This window comes from Pelophylax lessonae (assembly GCF_965119305.1).
Source record: "Pelophylax lessonae genome assembly, chromosome: 1".
NCBI classification, from domain to species: Eukaryota; Metazoa; Chordata; class Amphibia; order Anura; family Ranidae; genus Pelophylax; species Pelophylax lessonae.
This window is the reverse complement of record NC_138768.1, coordinates 865,802,587-865,822,586: the sequence shown is the minus strand read 5'-3', so window position 1 is coordinate 865,822,586 and position 20,000 is coordinate 865,802,587. Positions and strand designations below refer to the sequence as shown.

Genomic DNA, 20,000 nt, shown 5'->3' with positions numbered 1-20,000 from the left:
GCTCACTGTTTTGCAATGAATGTACACTTTGCTTTACTGTAAACCCCCGACCACACAGACTGCTCCTTCCCTTCTATAAACATCCAAACGCTTTCTATATTGTGCAGTATATGATCGGGGGGGGGGGGGGGGCGGAGGGGCGAAGCCATATTGGTTGAATTAGACACAAAATCTGTAACATTGACATTTATTGTTTTCATTGGCAGCCAATCACTGGGAGAACGTGCTCAGGCAATTTTCAGGTGTAATAGCCCAGTTAAAGGGATCTTGGGACTTAAAGTGAATGTATGATATTATTTATGTGTGCAAGCCAAGCTGGCCAGCTACAGTCTAGATTCACAGTAGACCATCCGCTTGCCCTGATCCATCCACAACTAAAAGAAAGACTTCTGAATGGAGTTGCCCTTTAATAAAAAAGCATGAATCAGGAAAGTACTATATTATGGCCCCTAGATGGAGACTAAAGACTGATGCGGCTAGGCAGACGATAACTGGCACTTGCCTAAACCCTCCACAACTGAAAGAAAAACTTCTGAACGGAGTTGCCCTTTAAAAAAGCATAAATCAGGAAAGTACCATATTGTGGCCACTAGATGGGAGTAGATGATCATAGTAAAAAAAGTATTTATTTCTTATCATCATCAGCTCCATCTAGTGGCTAGAACAGTGTTTCTCAACTCTGGTCCTCAGGGCACACTAACAGGCCAGGTTTGCAAGAAAACTGAAATGCATCACAGGTGATATCATTTGCTGCTTTGTGATTGCAGTATTCTAGTCTGCATCTCCCCAAGGTAATACTTAAAATCTGGCCTGTTAGTGTGCCCTGAGGACCGGAGTTGAGAAACACTGGGCTAGAATATGTCAAAGCTCTAAATATGTATGATAAGAATGATAATAACTATTAATAATATGTGACTGTGGGGGGACATTAGAGTGTAAGCTCCTCTGGTACAAAGACTGATGTGACTGGCTCAGTGTTCTCTGTACAGCACTGTGGTATATGTCAGAGCTATATAAATGTATAATAATAATAGTGTGTGACTAGGGGGGACATTAGAGTGTAAGCTCCTCTGGTACAGAGACTGATGTGATTGTGGGGGGATATTAGAGTGTAAGCTCCTCTGGTACAGAGACTGATGTGACTGTGGGGGGACATTAGAGTGTAAGCTCCTCTGGTACAGAGACTGATGTGACTGTGGGGGGACATTAGAGTGTAAGCTCCTCTGGTACAGAGACTGATGTGATTGGCTCAGTGATCTCTGTACAGCACTGCGGTATATGTCAGAGCTATATAAATGTATAATAATAATAGTGTGTGACTGTGGGGGGATATTAGAGTGTAAGCTCCTCTGGTGCAGAGACTGATGTGACTGTGGGGGGACATTAGAGTGTAAGCTCCTCTGGTACAGAGACTGATGTGACTGGCTCAGTGTTCCCTGTACAGCACTGCGGTATATGTAGGAGCTATATAAATGTATAATAATAATAGTGTGTGACTGTAGTGGAACATTAGAGTGTAAGCTCCTCTGGTACAGAGACTGATGTGACTGTGGGGGGGACATTAGAGTGTAAGCTCCTCTGGTGCAGAGATCGTTGTGACTGGCTCAGTGTTCTCTGTACAGCACTGCGGTATATGTCAGAGCTATATAAATGTATAATAATATCAGTGTGTGACTATGAGGGGGCATTAGAGTGTAAGCTCCTCCGGTCATAGCTATATAAATGTACAATAATAATAGTGTGTGACTGTGGGGGGACATTAGAGTGTAAGCTCCTCTGGTGCAGAGACAGATAAGAGAAAAGCCAGTGCGGTGATAACATGTCCTCTCTCTCCTTTCCATGTGATCTGGTTACACGGAGACAAGTTGTATCTTTGCGTTACTTATACAGAAATGTTCGTTTCCCCCCTCGCCATTCGCTAATCACACAACGATAAACATTTGTTTTTGTTTTTCCCGAGCAACCCGAACCCTCCGCAAGAAAATAAATCACTGGTCTTGTAAGAATTTTCATCATGAAATTGTTTTCGTCAGCTTTATCATAATGACTTATAATTATATTATAAGTCACTGAAGAACTTAATTTGATAATTGCTGCTTAGATAATTTGCTTTAATGTCTAATTGCATATTTTTTGAGTGAAATTAAACTAGGGAAAGATGTGGGTGGAGGTAACTAAAGCAAATCAAGTCTCCTTCTGAAGAGAAACATTAGCAGACTGAAAACACATTTTGGGTTATTGACTTAATGTAATCCTTGCATTGCTTGCTGTTCCATATTTTCAATCTTGCATTTAAAATTTGTAAATGCACCCCCTAGTGGTTATTTATATATCAGAGCATGTGAATAGCATCCTTGGGTATGACCAGAGCTCTTCATGACAATATCTAAGAATAATTTGCTATATCTATCTATCTATCTATCTATCTATCTATCTATCTATCTATCTATCTATCTATCTATCTATCTATCTATCGATATATATAAATATATATACACACTATATTGTCAAAAGTATTGGGACGCCTGCCGTTAGGCTGGGTTCAAACTGATGCGAATTGGATGCGGGATTCCCCGCATCGTATTCGCATGGCAGGAGACTCTGACCAGCTCTGAAGGGTGCCAGTTCACACATCTCCGGGGAGGCCGCGGAGCGCATTGCCCAAGGGTCCAATGCGTCTTCTGGTCCCTTTCAGGTCCAAATTCAGGCTGATTCGTCCCTAAAGCAGAGAACAGGGAAGCACCGGACCCCTGCTGTGAGCCGCGTCTGTACACAGAGTGAAGCCAGCCTTACACACACATGGACTTTAATGGCATCCCAGTCTTAGTCCGTAGGGTTCAATATTGAGTTGGCCCACCCTTTGCAGCTATAACAGCTTCAACTCTTCTGGGAAGGCCGTCCACAAGGTTTAGGAGTGTGTCTATGGGAATGTTTCACCATTCTTCCAGAAGAGCATTTGTGAGGTCAGGGACTGATGTTGGATGAGAAGGTCTGGCTCACAGTCTCCACTCTAATTAATTCCAAAGGTGTTCTATTAGGTTGAGGTCAGGACTCTGTGCAGGCCAGTCAAGTTCCTCCACCCCAAACTCGCTCATCCATGTCTTTATGGACCTTGCTTTGTGCACTGGTCCAAATCATTTGGTGGAGGGGGGATTATGGGGTGGAGTTGTTTTTCAGAGGTTGGGTTTGCCCCTTAGTTCCAGTGAAGGGAACTCTTAAGACATTTTGGACAATTTCATTCTCCCAACTTTGTGGGAACAGTTTGGGGATGGCCCCTTCCTGTTCCAACATGACTGCACACCAGTGCACAAAGCAAGGTCCATAAAGACATGGATGAGTGAGTTTGGGGTGGAGGAACTTGACTGGCCTGCACAGAGTCCTGACCTCAACCCGATAAAACACCTTTGGGATGAATTAGAGTGGAGACTGTGAGCCAGGCCTTCTCATCCAACATCAGTGCCTGATCTCACAAATGTACATCTGGAAGAATGGTGAAACATTCCCATAGACACACTCCTAAGCTTTCCCAGAAGAGTTGAAGCTGTTATAGCTGCAAAGGTTGGGCCAAATCAATATTGAACCCTACGGACTAAGACTGGGATGCCTATTAAAGTTCATGTGTGTGTAAAGGCAGGCGTCCCAATACTTTTGACAATATACATTGCTAAAAAAAAAAATGAAAAGAACACTTTGAAAACACGTCAGATCTCAATGGGGAAAAATCTCATGCTGGATATCTATACTGGTATGGACTGGGTAATGTGTTAGGATCTATACTGGTATGGACTGGGTAATGTGTTAGGATCTATACTGGTATGGACTGGGTAATGTGTTAGGATCTATACTGGTATGGACTGGGTAATGTGTTAGGATCTATACTGGTATGGACTGGGTAATGTGTTAGGATCTATACTGGTATGGACTGGGTAATGTGTTAGGATCTATACTGGTATGGACTGGGTAATGTGTTAGGATCTATACTGGTATGGACTGGGTAATGTGTTAGGATCTATACTGGTATGGACGGGGTAATGTGTTAGGAAGGAAAGGATGTCACATAGTTTGATGGAAATGAAAATTATCACCCTACAGAGGGCTGAATTCAAAGACACCCTGAAAACCAAAGTCAAAAAATGATGCAGCAGGCTCGTTAATTTTGCTGAAATTTCATCTTTTCTGTTTTTCACTAGTTTTGCATTTGGCTAGGGTCGGTGTCACTTCTGGTAGAAGGAATGATACCTGGACCCTATAGATACGTTTGTATGTGCCATTGCCAGGTTTGCTGTGTTTGCCCCCCCACCCCTTCATCCTCTGCAGCAATGCTGGCAGCACTCATACGTCTATTTTCCAAAGACAATCTCTGGATATGATGCTGAGCACGTGCACTCAACTTCGTTGGTCGACCATGGTGAGGTCTGTTCTGAGTGGAACCTGTCCTGTTAAACCGCTGTATGGTCTTGGCCCCCGTGCTGCAGCTCAGTGTCAGGGTATTGGCAATCTTCTTAGTGTGAGAGTGATAACACCAAATTTACCACACCTGCTCCCCATTCACACCTGAGACCTTGTAACACTAACGAGTCACATGACACCGAGGAGGGAAAATGGCTATTGGGCCTAATTTGGACATTTCATCTTAGGGATGTACTCACTTTTGTTGCCAGCGGTTTAGACATTAATGGCTGTGTGCTGAGTTATTTTGAGGGGACAGCAAATTTACACTGTTATACAAGCTGTACACTCACTACTTTACATTGTAGCAAAGTGTCATTTCTTCAGTGTTGTCACATGAAAAGATAGAATAAAATATTTACAAAAATGTGAGGGGTGTACTTACTTTTGTGAGATACTGTATGTCAGAGCTACATAAATGTATAATAATAATAGTGTGTGACTATGGGGGAGGGGACATTAGATTGTAAGCTCCTCTGGTACAGAGACTGATGTGACTGTGGGGGGGGACATTAGAGTGTAAGCTCCTCTGGTACAGAGACTGATGTGACTGGCTCAGTGATCTCTGTACAGCACTGCGGTATATGTCAGAGCTATATAAATGTATAATAATAGTGTGTGACTGGGGGGGGGGGGAGAGATATTAGAGTGTAAGCTCCTCTGGTACAGTGACTGATGTGACTGGCTCAGTCCTGTGAAATGCAAGAGATGTAATGTTACCATTTGCGGATACATTGTTGCAGTTTCGGTGGCTGTATGCTGTGTGATGATTGGCTGTGTGATGATTGGCAGTGCGGTGATTGGCCGTTTGGCCGTGCGGTGATTGGCCGTGCGGTGATTGGCCATGCGGTGATTGGCCATGCAGTGATTGGCCTTGCGGTGATTGACTGTGCGGTGATTGGCCGTGCGGTGATTGGCCATGCGTTGATTGGCCATGCGGTGATTGGCCTTGCGGTGATTGGCAGTGCGGTGATTGGCCGTGCGGTGATTGGCAGTGCGGTGATTGGCAGTGCGGTGATTGGCAGTGCGGTGATTGGCCGTGCAGTGATTGGCCGTGCGGTGATTGGCCGTGCGGTGATTGGCCTTGCGGTGATTGGTTGTGCGGTGATTGGTTGTGCGGTGATTGGCTGTGCGGTGACTGGCCATGCGGTGATTGGCCGTGCGGTGATTGGCTGTGCGGTGATTGGCCGTGCGGTGATTGGCTGTGCGGTGATTGGCCGTGCGGTGATTGGCCGTGCGGTGATTGGCTGTGCGGTGATTGGCCGTGTGTTGATTGGCTGTGCAGTGATTGGCTGTGCGTTGATTGGTGTGATGTTGATGGGGGTCAGTAGAGTGTCAGAATGTGAGAAATGTAAACACTGTGGGTGATCCGGAGAGCGATGTGCCTGGCCGCCCCCAGATGTTGCTCCTCTGCCCCGTATAACAGCTGGGCCGCCGTTATTATGAGAGAACGCGGCGGGGCGTCCCTTTCCAAACCTGCGTCTGATTTTCAGGAAATTCTTGATGAGTGCTGAGGGAGCCTCGGACAAACATCTGTCCCATCATTACCCAGTAAATCTCCGACTTCCTCTATTGCGAATAAATAAAACCAACTCTGGAACGCGATGGCGCCCTCCGTGGGGATCACGTGCCGGCCTTCCCTTCAGTCTTGCACAGTTGTAGCGGCTCCTCTCCTGGACTGGAACGGCTTCCTCTGATTTCACTGCACACTGTGAGCTTCTCATATTATGCGTTAGAAGCTACAGCAAGTCAGAGAGAACCTGCCTCATTTCTTGGCTGGAGGACATCCAGCATCATCTAGCCCTTCCCTCCCCAGTCTGACTGTCCCTGGCCGTCCCTTTTACTCATTGGATTTCAGTCACACATGGGCAAAGTCCTGCATTGTGAGGATTTTTTTCCCCAATGCTGAAATTACAGGAGAGAGTGAAGATGCTTAAAGTGGACCTGTCACTGGATATATTTTTAACCCTTCATGCTACTTATTACCTCTCACAGAGATCATAGTACTCCCCCCTGACAATGCCTCCATCTGTATTTCTGTCCGGAAGGACGGCACCATCTCTATTCAGGCATCTACTTCCTAGACTGTGATGCTGGATCAGAGATGACACAATTATGTAAATCCTGGTGCAGTTCTTGGCTGCATTCACAAATGTCTGACACAGATCAGCCCCCTGCTACAATGTTACAGTCTGATCACTGAGGGGGAGAAGGCTTTGCAGTAATCCAGTCTTAAACTTTGGCTTCTTTTAATGAAGACCACTCACTGCTGATCTCTCTCCTTGTGCAGCAGATAGTGGGTGGAGCCTGCTGGGTCCCTCCCAGAACTCTGCTTACTCTCTCTTTGTGCAGGTTGGCTGGTTTTGTCTCCGCCCCCTCCTGTAGTTTTCTACAGGCAGCTGGTGGTGGGTGGAGCCTGCTGGGTCCCTCCCCCATAACTCTGCACTCTCTCCTTGTGCAGGGTGACTGCTCTTGTCTCCGCCCTCTCCTGTAGTTTCCTGCAGGCAGCCTGTAGTGGGTGGGACTAGTTTGGTCCCTCCCAAATCTCAGCGCTCTCTCTTTGTGCAGGGTGACTGGTCTTGTCTCCGCTCCCTTTTGTAGTTTTCTGCAGGCAGTCTTTAGTGGGTGGGGCCTGCTGTGCCCCTCCCACAGCTCTACTTTTTGTCTCCTTGTGCAGGATGGCTGCTCTTGTCTCCGCCCCCTCCTGTAGTTTTTTGCAGGCAGCCTGCAGTGGGTGGGGAGTCTTTAGTAGGTGGAGCCTGCTGTGCCCCTCCCACAGCTCTAGTCTCTCTCTCTCTCTCTCCTTGTGCAGGGTGACTGCTCTTTTCTCCACCCTCTCCTGTAGTTTTCCTGCAGGCAGCCTGTAGTGGGTGGGACTAATTTGGTCCCTCCCAAAACATAGCACTCTCTCTTTGTGCAGGATGGCTGGTCTTGTCTCCGCCCCCTTTTGTAGTTTTCTGCAGGCAGCCTCTAGTGGGTGGGGTTAGTTTGGTCCCTCCCACAGCTCTGCTCTCTCTTTGTGCAGGGTGACTGGTCTTGTCTCCACCCCCTCCTGTAGTTTTCTGCAGGCAGCCTGTGGTGGGTGGAGCTTGTTGGGCCCCTCCCACAGAACTCTTCTCTCTCTCTCCTTGTGCAAGTCTCTGCCCCCTTTTGTAGTTTTCTGCAGGCAGTCTTTAGTGGGTGGAGTCTGCTGGGTCCCTCCCACAGCTTTACTCTCTCTCCTTGTACAGGATGACTGGTCTTATCTCCGCCCCCTCCTATAATTTTCTACAGGCAGCCTGTGGTGGGTGGAGCTTGCTGGGCCCCTCCCCCAGAACTCTGCTCTGTCTCCTTGTGCAGGATGACTGGTCTGGTCTCCGCGCCCTTTTGTAGTTTTCTGCAGGCAGCCTGCAGTGGGTGGAGCCCACTGGGCCTCTCCCGCAGCTCTACTCTCTCTCTCTCCTTGTGCAGGGTGACTGGTCTTGTCTCCGCCCCCTCGTGTAATTTTCTACAGGCAGCCTGTGGTGGGTGGAGCTTGCTGGGCCCCTCCCACAGCTCTAGTCTCTCTCTCTCCTTGTGCAGGGTGACTGGTCTTGTCTCTGCCCCCTCCTGTAGTTTTCTGCAGGCAGCCTGTAGTGGGTGGGGCTTGCTTGGTCCCTCCCAAAATCCATCTCCCTCTCCTTGTGCAGGATGGCTGGTCTTGTCTCCACCCCTTTTTCAAATTTCTGCAGGCAGCCTGCAGTGGGTGGAGCTTGCTGGGCCCCTCCCACAGCTCTGCTCTCTCTCCTTGTGCAGGTTGACTAATCTTGTCTCCGCTCTCTCCTGTAGTTTTCTGCAGGCAGCCTGTAGTGGGTGGAGCTTGTTTGGTCTCTCCCAAAACCCAGCGCTCTCTCCTTGTGCAGGGTGACTGGTCTTGTCTCCGCCCCCTCCTGTAGTTTTCTGCAGGCAGCCTGCAGTAGGTGGAGCCTGCTGGGCCCCTCCCACAGCTCAGGCTATGTCCAGCGATGATGTCACTGGTACTTTTACAAGGCAATATCTGGGTTTGTAAATGTATTTGGTGCACCCAAAGTGGCTATTGATGAATTTATGTAAATAAAAGTGTTGATGCTTTAAATGTGAAGGTCCTGGGCCCTCTGAGAGCTGTGGCCCCTGGCTGGCCCCTATAACACCTCTCTGTTCTCCCATAAGGGATGGCGTGCTGTGTTTATATTATGCTCAGTGCTGATGGACATGTAAAGACATCCGAGGGTCGCAGCAGCTGCCAGTCTCACAGCGCAGGGAAATAACGCTCAGCTTCAGTGTCTGTTTTGGAAAATTCTTTCCTGTAATGCCGAGAGACTTCCAAGAACTGGTGTGAGGACACGGCGTGCACGATGGCGCGCTGGCGGCGGGCGGCTCCATACTGGGCTGAAACTTTGTTGTGATGGCAGGTAGTGCAGAGAATTTACATCCTTTTTTTTCCACAAACAGAGCTTTCTTTTGGTGGTATTTGATCACCTCTGCGCTTTTCATTTTTTGCGATATTAATAAAAAAATGTGACAATTTTGAAAAAATAACAATATTTTTCTACTTTGACAGTTAAAAAATATCCAATATATTCAATTTTTGTCATATATTTAGGCCAAAATGTATTTAGCTACATGACTTTGACAAAAAAATTCTGATTGAGCGTATTTTTAACCACTTTAAGACCGAAAGATTTTACCCCATTCCTGACCAGGCCATATTTTGCGATTCGGCACTGCGTGACTTTAACGGACAATTGCGCGGTCGTGCGACGCTGTACCCAAATTAAATTGATGTCCTTTTTTCCCCCACAAACAGAGCTTTCTTTTGGTGGTATTTGATCACCTGCGCGATTTTTTTACTTTTTGCGCTATAAACAAAAAAAGAGCGACAATTTTGAAAAAATTACAATATTTTCACATTTTTTTTATATGAAATTCCCCCCCCCCAAAAAAAAAGTAAAAATCAAAATTTTTTATCATTTTAGGCCAATTTGTTTTCTGCTACATATTTTTGGTAAAAAAAAAATCGCAATAAGCGTATTTTGATTGGTTTGCGCAAAAGTTATCGCAGCTACTAACTACGGGAAATTTATGTCATTTTTATTGTTTTTTTTTTTTTAACGAGTAATGGCGGCGATCTGCGATTTTTTTTGCGGGACTGCGACATTGCGGCGGACAGATTGGACCCCTAACTGACATTTTGGACACTTTTGGGGGTACCAGTGACATTACTACAGTAATCAGTGCTATAAATATGCACTGTTACTGTAAAAATGACACTGGCAGGGAAAGGGTTAACTTTTATTGGTGATCAAGGGGTTAATGTATGCCTGGTGCTTACTGACGTGTGTGGGGGGAGGTGACTGTGTGACACAGACACAGATCGCAGGTTCAGCTTTGCTGAATCCTACAATCTGTCCCTGCCTGTCACTTAGGAGATCCGCCCGCTTTGTTTACACAAGCAGGCGGATCTCCACACTCGATTCCCCAACGATCGAGGAAGAGCAGTGGTGATCACCGCCTCTCCTCCCCTGGCCCGACTCCCGCTGTGTCTGAATACAGCGGGAGCGAGCTTCCGGCGGCGCGCGCGCGCCGCCCACAAGGTGAGGAGTCCAGCGACGTAGACTTACGTCGCTGGACGATAACGAGCCACTTTGCCGCAGTAGAGCTCCATGTGAGCGGTCGGCAAGTGGTTAATAAATTTGCAAAGATTTCAAACAAACTTCTTTCACGTTGTCATTATGGGGGATTGTTTGTAGATTTTTGAGGAAAATAATGAATTTAATCCATTTTGGAATAAGGCTGTAATATAAGAAAATGTGGAAAAAGTGAAGCGCTGTGAAATTAATGTCTCCTTATAAATTAGTGTTTTTAGTTAACAATCAATGTGAGTCGGCTTGGTTTGCCAAATGCTGACAAAATGCTCCGAAAAAAAGGAAATAACAAGGAAATGGAAAAAAAAAAAGAAAAATGCCCGAGAAACAATCCCATTATTTTGAAACAGGGGTGGAGTGCAGGATACCTTATCAATTGCAGTCAAATATACTTCCCCCTCCCCCCCCCTATTAGTTTTCTATTTATACTTGTGTAGTGAGAGGTTGAAGAGCCGTTAACCACTTCTGGACCGGAAGGATTTTCCCCCTTAATGACCAGGCCATATTTTGTGATTCGGCACTGCGTTAATTTAACGGACAAGTGCGCGGTCGTGCGACGCTGTACCCAAATAAAATTGGATTTCTTTTTTTCCCCAAAAACAGAGCTTTCTTTTGGTTGTATTTGATCACCTCTGCGATTTTTAATTTTTTTGCACTATAAACAAACAAAAAAACGACAATTCTGGAAAAAAAAAATATTTTTCACATTCTGCTGTATAAACATTCCCAATTAAAAAAAAAAATTGAAAAATCTAAATTTTTTAACATTTTAGGCCAATTTGTTTTCTGCTACATATTTTTGGTAAAAAAAAAATCGCAATAAGTGTATTTTGATTGGTTTGCGCAAAAGTTATCGCGTCTACAAACTACGGCAAAGATTTATGTCACTTTATTGTTATTTTTTATATTTTTTTACTAGTAATGGCGGCAATCTGCGATTTTTTTTTTTACGGGATTGCGGCGGACAGATCGGACCCCTAACTGACATTTTTGACACTTTTGGGGGGGACCAGTGACATTACTACAGTAATCAGTGCTAAAAATATGCGCTATCACTGTAATAAGGACACTGGCAGGGAAGGGGTTAACACAGTGGGTGCTCAAAGGGTTAAATGTGTACCTAGGGGAGTGTTTCTAACTGTATGGGGGCGGGGCTTATGACATGATCACAGAGACCTGTGATCCTACATAGAAGGATCACAGGCACTCTGTGATCATTCCAGAGAGAAGAACGGTCAGTTGTGTTTACAACAGCCGACTGTTCTTCTCTCTCAGCGGGGAGCGATCGCGGGTGTCAGGCGGCAATCGGGGCCGCCTGCCCCGTGCATCGGAGTCCCCACTGCCGAGTGGAGGCGGGAGCGCGCCGCCGGTGGCGCGCACTCGCTTCCTAGCTGCAGGCGCGCGACCGACATATAACTACGTCGGTTCTTGCAGGAGCGGCTGCCTGCTGCAGTATAACTGCGGCGGGCGGTCGTTAGGCGGTTAATCACCCCTTTCCTACTTCGTCTTAAAGTGGACCGGTCAGTAACTTCATATCAGAATGATACATTGTAACTTCGCATGCCAGAAAGTAAGAGACTACAGCAGAGACTGATCTGTGTAAGACAATTGTGAACACCAAGATCTTTATTATTATTGTATTCTATTATGTCGTGTATTAATTATCATTACAATTTAATTTTAATAGTAATAGTAATTTAATAGTATAGATTTAGCCGTTCTCGATATCCTGAAGTCACAGATTTTTCCCATTTTTATTGTCTTCCCAGATGATCAGCTTGGCATCATGTCTTAGCCGGGTGATAGTCTTTGTCGCTGTAGTCGCCATCTCCGCAGTGTTGTCACATACATGGGAGGAGGAAGGTAAGTCCCAAGCTCATAGACCTCTGATGGTGATGCCCAGCCTGTGATAGCAGAGATCTCTATATTAGTGTAATGCAATGTGTCTCTAGTCTAGATCAATGTTTCTCAACCTTTGTTCAGTCAAGGCACCCTTTAAAATTATGGAATCAAGGCCCCCCCCCCCCCCTTCTAAAATGTAAAAACTATTCTATTCGCTTTACACAACGCGCAACATCCACACACAGGACACCCAACGTTAGAGGTGATTTATTCTTCCAAAGAAAATACGCTTTTGCACACTGTTACTGACTAGTATTCCAATCAGGGGTGTAACTACAGGGGTTGCAGAGGTTGCAATTGCAATCGGGCCCCATGCTCCAGGGGGTCTGTGCGGCTCCCCTGTACACCTGGATAGGAGGGGCGGAGGGGGGCAGCATACAGAGGAATCAGGGGTTGCAAGGGTTGCAATTGCTACCGGGCCCCATGCTCCAGGGGGTCTGTGCGGCTCCCCTGTACACCTGGATAGGTGGGGCGTCAGGGGCAGCATATAGAGGAATCCGGGGTGTAACTACAGGGGTTGCAGGGTTTGCAGTTGCAAGCGGGCCCCATGCTCCAGGGGTCTGTGCGGCTCCACTGTACACCTGGATAGGAGGGGCGGCGGGGGCAGCATATAGAGGAATCAGGGGTGTAACTACAGGGGTTGCAAGGGTTGCAATTGCTACCGGGCCCTATGCTCCAGGGGGTCTGTGCGGCTCCCCTGTACACCTGGATAGGAGGGGCGGCGGGGGGCAGCATATAGAGGAATCAGGGGTGTAACTACAGGGGTTGCAGTTGCAACCGGGCCCCATGCTCCAGGGGGTCTGTGAGGCTCCCCTGTACACCTGGATAGGAGGGGCGGCGGGGGCAGCATGTAGAGAAATCACTGTCCTCCTTTTTCCTCCTGTAGCTGCAGGAGGAAAATGGAGGAGATTGGTTCCTCTGTATGCTGCCCCCACCACTCCTCCTATCCAGTTCACTTGTCTTCTGCTGTCTCTGGGCCCCTGTGTGCTTCCCTGGTCGCCCCCCCCCCCCCCCCCACTGTGCTTCTGGCTTTCTCCCTCCCCTCTCCTGCCGGCTGCTGCAGGGGATGTGTCACAATAGAGAACCAGGCAGGGGTCAGTAAATATGTAATTTACCAGCTCCTTCCTTTTCTGAATGGACAGAGTCATAGTCAGTCACATTGTAAAAAAATAAAATAAAATGCTAAAAAATAATACAATTAAAATACCAAAAAATAAAAACTACTGACACCAGTGGGTGAACTTCCAGGATCCCAAAGGTTACACTTGCGACCGGGCCCTGGCATTCCACCACCATGGGGAGGCCCCAAGATGGCAGGAAGGGGGCCCACTGCAGAACTTGTGAAAGCGTCTGGCAACGAGAGTAAAGGGTCCCAGGATCAATGGGAAGAGTCCAAGGCTTGAAGAGAAGGGCCCCGGCCAGGGGTCCAGGGGGCCCTTTATGGTTTCTTGCACTGGGGCCCTGAAGGTTTTAGTTACGCCTCTGATTCCAATGTTTCTCTTCTCCCTCAATTTCACAGTGGGGAGACCCCAAGATGGCAGGAAGGGGGCCCACTACAGAACTTGTGAAAGGGTCCTGCAACGAGAGTAAATGGCCCCAGGATCAGTGGGAAGAGCCCCAGGCTTGAAGTGAAGGGCCCCAACCAGGGGTCCAGGGGGCCCTTCATGGTTTCATGCACCGAGGCCCTGAAGGTTCTAGTTACACCTCTGATTCCAATTTCTTTCCATCATTCAGCTAATGTCACCTCAGTGCTGAGGGAGAGAAGCAGATGAGGGTCAAACAAGGATGCTGTGGAGACAATGGACATCCTCCTTATCAATTGAGGATGTCATTGGTTGTTAGGATGATAGTGTCTAGTCGTAATGGTGCAGAATGAAAACCCCTTGGCTTTGTGTTACTAAAGGTCAGGTTTGATCCACCTGCTGGCTTGTATACAATATTTGATCATTTTTTAGGCCCCATTCAATGCAATGCCCCCATTCAATGCAGACAGACCAGTGTGCCCCCTTTCAATGCAGAGAGACCAGCATGCCCCCTTTCAATGCAGAATGACCAGCGTGCCCTCATTCAATGCAGAATGACCAGCGTGCCCCCATTCAATGCAGAATGACCAGCATGCCCCCATTCAATGCAGACAGACCAGCGTGCCCTCATTCAATGCAGAATGACCAGCGTGCCCCCATTCAATGCAGAATGACCAGCATGCCCCCATTCAATGCAGACAGACCAGCGTGCCCTCTTTCAATGCAGACAGACCAGCGTGCCCCCATTCAATGCAGACATACCAGCGTGCCCCCTTTCAATGCAGAAAGACCAGCATGCCCCCTTTCAATGCAGAATGACCAGCGTGCCCTCATTCAATGCAGAATGACCAGCGTGCCCCCATTCAATGCAGAATGACCAGCATGCCCCCATTCAATGCAGACAGACCAGCGTGCCCTCTTTCAATGCAGACAGACCAGCGTGCCCCCATTCAATGCAGACATACCAGCGTGCCCCCCTTTCAATGCAGAGAGACTTACCTGTGGCTGCGGCTTCTCCTCAGTCCCCCGCATCTCCTCGAGTCCTCCCGCCTCCTCCTCGGCCAATGTCATGCCTTTTGGCCAATCAGGAAGCGGGTCTCGGACCCGCTTCCTGATTGGCCAGGAGGAGGATCCGTGTGACAATAGTGAATTTTCATTCGCTATTGTCACACAATGGGTGGGCTCGGGGCACACTGCTCTGCACCCTGGGTCCACCCTTTTTTGAAGCCTATTAGAGCCTCTGGCTCTGATCAGGTGAATAAAAAAAAAAAAAACCCACTCTTTGAGTCTAGTCGTAATGGTGCAGAATGAAAACCCCTTGGCTTTGTGTTACTAAAGGTCAGGTTTGATCCACCTGCTGGCTTGTATACAATATTTGATCATTTTTTAGGCATTTTGTCATGGCACCCCTGAAGAAACCTCAAGGCACCCCAGGCTGCCTGGGCACCCTGGTTGAAAAAGGCTGGTGTAGATGATGACTGTCCCCTGAAGCATGTCCCCAGTCTCCAACATCTCCTGTACAGCCTTGGCCAAAAGTTTTGAGAATGACACAAATATTAATTTTCACTGCTTCGGTGTTTTTAGATCTTTTTGTCAGATGTTACTATGATATACTGAAGTATAATTACAAGCATTTCATAAGTGTCAAAGGCTTTTATCGACAATTACATGAAGTTTATGCAAAGAGTCAATATTTGCAGTGTTGACCCTTCTTTTTCAAGACCTCTGCAATTCTCATTGGCATGGTGTCCATCAACTTGAGGGATAAGAAGATCAGTCCCCACTTAATTTCTCTGGCTTCATTTTACACGCTTTCAGCTGTTCTGATAAGACAGCAGATGGGTCTGGTGAGTGTTCACTTTTTACTTTGGTGGAGGAACACTAGCTGGTGTCGGTATTGAATTACATTGACAGAGAATATCGTCATCCGTTTGGATTTATGGTTCGATTGGACTTTTTGTTTCATTGAAGGACTGGATTTTCTCATACTTATCATAACAATGATTTAGCGCTGCAACCTTTATTTATATCTCCTAACCAGTGGCGTAGCGTCGGTTGTCAGCACCCGGGGCAAGGCAAGTAATTTGCGCCCCCTAACCCGTGGGATTTTAGCACTCGGGTCTCTTCCACTAGATTAGTTAAAGAAGCCCTTACCCCCTAAGCACATTTATTGTTTGTTATGAAAATACTGATGTAATTAAAGTAAAATGCATCTAAATACAAGTTTCAATGACCAGCATGCCCCCTTTCAATGCAGAGAGACCAGCATGCCCCCTTTCAATGCAGACATACCAGCGTGCCCCCTTTCAATGCAGAATGACCAGCGTGCCCTCATTCAATGCAGAATGACCAGCATGCCCCCATTCAATGCAGACAGACCAGCGTGCCCTCTTTCAATGCAGACATACCAGCATGCCCCCATTCAATGCAGACATACCAGCGTGCCCCCTTTCAATGCAGAATGACCAGCGTGCCCTCATTCAATGCAGAATGACCAGCGTGCCCCCATTCAATGCAAAATGACCAGCATGCCCCCATTCAATGCAGACAGACCAGCGTGCCCTCTTTCAATGCAGACATACCAGCGTGCCCCCTTTCAGTGCAGACATACCAGCGTGCCCCCTTTCAATGCAGAATGACCAGCATGCCCCCATTCAATGCAGACAGACCAGCATGCCCCCTTTCAATGCAGAATGACTAGCGTGCCCCCATTCAATGCAGAATGACCAGCATGCCCCCATTCAATGCAGACAGACCAGCGTTCCCTCTTTCAATGCAGACAAACCAGCGTGCCCCCTTTCAATGCAGAGAGACCAGCATGCCCCCTTTCAATGCAGAATGACCAGCGTGCCCCCATTCAATGCAGAATGACCAGCATGCCCCCATTCAATGCAGACAGACCAGTGTGCCCCCTTTCAATGCAGAGAGACCAGCATGCCCCCTTTCAATGCAGAATGACCAGCGTGCCCTCATTCAATGCAGAATGACCAGCGTGCCCCCATTCAATGCAGAATGACCAGCATGCCCCCATTCAATGCAGACAGACCAGCGTGCCCTCTTTCAATGCAGACAGACCAGCGTGCCCCCATTCAATGCAGACATACCAGCGTGCCCCCTTTCAATGCAGAAAGACCAGCATGCCCCCTTTCAATGCAGAATGACCAGCGTGCCCTCATTCAATGCAGAATGACCAGCGTGCCCCCATTCAATGCAGAATGACCAGCATGCCCCCATTCAATGCAGACAGACCAGCGTGCCCTCTTTCAATGCAGACAGACCAGCGTGCCCCCATTCAATGCAGACATACCAGCGTGCCCCCCTTTCAATGCAGAGAGACTTACCTGTGGCTGCGGCTTCTCCTCAGTCCCCCGCATCTCCTCGAGTCCTCCCGCCTCCTCCTCGGCCAATGTCATGCCTTTTGGCCAATCAGGAAGCGGGTCTCGGACCCGCTTCCTGATTGGCCAGGAGGAGGATCCGTGTGACAATAGTGAATTTTCATTCGCTATTGTCACACAATGGGTGGGCTCGGGGCACACTGCTCTGCACCCTGGGTCCACCCTTTTTTGAAGCCTATTAGAGCCTCTGGCTCTGATCAGGTGAATAAAAAAAAAAAAAAACCCACTCTTTGACAGCGCCAGGCTGCTGACTAACTCGCTGCTAAACTGACTGAGCAGTGAGGAGAGGCAGCATAGGCGGGGCATGGCTTGCAACGCCACCCCACCCTACACCAATGGACAGGTGAGGCACAGTCCAGCTCCGCCCCAACCAGCCATTTTCAGCCATAGGGCGGCCACGCTGGACATCTCCCAGCCTAAAGATGGAGGCAGCCGCAGACAGTGTGTGAACTGTGTATGTCAGAGTCAGACAGACAGAGTGACACTGCGGATGCGTCCCCCCAGATGTTGCGCCCAGTGCGGCTGGCCCCCCTTGCACCCCCCACGCTACGCCACTGCTCCTAACTGCAGTCTCTGACCATCTCCTGTACCATGTCTGTAGTCTCTGACCATCTCCCATAGTATGTCTGCACTCTCTGACCATCTCCTGTAGTATGTCTGCAGTCTCTTCATCATCTCCTGTAGTATGTCTGCAGTCTCTGACCATCTCCTGTAGTATGTCTGCAGTCTCTGACCATCTCCTGTAGTATGTCTGCAGTCTCTGACCATCTCCTGTAGTATGTCTGCAGTCTCTGACCATCTCCTGTAGTATTTCTGCAGTCTCTGACCATCTACTGTAGTATGTCTGCAGTCTCTGACCATCTCTCGTAGTATGTCTGCAGTCTCTGACCGTCTCCTGTAGCAGGTCTGCAGTCTCTGACCATCTCCTGTAGTATGTCTGCAGTCTCTGACCATCTCCTGTAGTATTTCTGCATTCGCTGGCCATCTCCTGTAGCATGTCTGCCATCTCTGACCATCTCTCGTAGTATGTCTGCAGTCTCTGACCATCTCCTGTAGTATGTCTGCATTCGCTGGCCATCTCCTGTAGCATGTCTGCCATCTCTGACCATCTCTTGTATCATGTCTGCAGTCTCTGACCATCTCCTGTAGCATGTCTGCAGTCTCTGACCATCTCCTGTAGTATGCCTGCAGTCTCTGACCATCTCCTGTAGTATTCCTGCAGTCTCTGACCATCTCCTGTAGTATGTCTGAAGTCTCTGACCATCTCCTGTAGTATTCCTGCAGTCTCTGACCATCTCCTGTAGTATGCCTGCAGTCTCTGACCATCTCCTGTAGTATTCCTGCAGTCTCTGACCATCTCCTGTAGTATGTCTGCAGTCTCTGACCATCTCCTGTAGTATCCCTGCAGTCTCTGACCATCTCCTGTAGTATGTCTGCAGTCTCTGACCATCTCCTGTAATATATCTATTTTTATGTTATTGCCGTAAACTTAAGTTTAAATAATTCAGGCTGTCGATATTTTATGCTGTTGCTGTGCCATATTTTCATAGGGCCATTTCATATACAGATATATAAGAGTGCCCTCTAGTGCCTGTCTTTCGCTTAGAAATTGCAGTCAGCATTTTTCCTGAACAGCCATCGTAAGAAAATCAGTTACAGGATAAGTCCCGGTGAATTTATATTCTTCAGACTATCCTCTGTTCAGGAAAGTGATTAAAGAAAGTCAAGCTGCAAAGATCTTCTGTATAGAGGAAATCACATTATGAAAAAACTGAACAGCAGGAAAGCAAAAAGACACTAAAAATACAGCTTGTTGTGTTTGAACTGTTAGTTACGGTCAGCTTGGAGTCAGGACACGGCACATCGATTAATATTTTATAGGGATTGGTGAGAGCGTGAGGAGTTTACAGAGAGGTGACTCATGAAGAGTGAAGTGAATGACTAAGAGAGGGAATATTCATGAGCAAAGACATATATGGAACAGCTATGTATATATATATATATATATATATATTCTCTATAATATAAAACACAAGAAAAATCCAACAGGGATGGTGGGAACCCCTCATAATGGGCACAGCAGGTGTACAGACCCAGGAACTAAGAACATGGATGGTGGCAACCCCTCATCATGGGCACAGCAGGGGTACAGACCTGGAAACTCAGCACAGGGATGGTGGGGACCCCTCATAATGGGCACAGCAGGTGTACAGACCCAGTAACTCAGCACAGGGATGGTGGGAACTCCTCATAATGGGCACAGCAGGTGTAAAGACCTGGGAACTCAGCACAGGGATGGTGGGAACCCCTCATAATGGGCACAGCAGGTGTACAGACCCAGGAACTCAGCACAGGGATGGTGGGAACCCCTCATAATGGGCACAGCAGGTGTACAGACCCAGGAACTCAGCACAGGGATGGTGGGAACCCCTCATAATGGGCACAGCAGGTGTACAGACCCAGAAACTCAGCACAGGGATGGTGAGAACCCCTTATAGAATGCCCAGCAGGTGTACAGACCCCATAACTTTCTTTCATTAAAATAAACCCTGGTGATCCTACTATTAAAGAGGAAGTAAACCCTCCTCTGCAACTTGTACGTATAGGTAAGCTTACCTATAGGTACTGCATATATCTCCCAAACATGCACCGTTTAGGAGATATTTACCTTACATGCAGCCAGTGACGTCACCGGCGCATGCGCTCTGAAGGAACAGCCGCTGGTGCCGTTCCTTCAAAGCCCCGTGCCGTGACAGTCGGCTCCCGCGCTCGTGCGCGGGAGTGACGTCACCGCGGCCCCCGGCCAATCAGATGGCCGGATGCCGCGATCCCCGTCACACAGGCTTTAGATAGAAACTACAAATGATACATGACACAGGCATGGTCCACTGTTGTCACCATTAGGAACCCCACCTGGAGAAATATCATACAGCCATCGCATGTAAACAGGATGCAAAGTGGCTGCAGGAGATCGGTAGCACTGAAATGTAACAAAAGATGGGAAGAAGAAAAAATAAGAGTTTCATTTAAAAAAAAATGGCAGTTGCTGATGATAGTTTAGTAAATTGCCACTCTGTGCTGTTATTCAA

General features: G+C 47.7%; 2 protein-coding genes across 4 annotated transcripts in view; both read left to right on the top strand.

The window, feature by feature from the left end:
* LOC309550265 (eotaxin-like) overlaps positions 1-20,000 on the top strand; it is a gene marked incomplete at its 3' end in the record, with an annotated part of 902,909 nt that overhangs the window by 368,288 nt on the left and 514,621 nt on the right. The window lies entirely within an intron of this gene.
* IL11RA (interleukin 11 receptor subunit alpha) overlaps positions 1-20,000 on the top strand; it is a 218,711-nt gene that overhangs the window by 122,607 nt on the left and 76,104 nt on the right. For all 3 annotated transcript variants that reach the window (XM_082243026.1, XM_082243024.1, XM_082243025.1), the window contains exon 2: positions 11,861-11,954. In XM_082243026.1, coding sequence (XP_082099152.1) covers positions 11,861-11,954 — 94 coding nt within the window. The remainder of the gene's footprint in view (positions 1-11,860; positions 11,955-20,000) is intronic.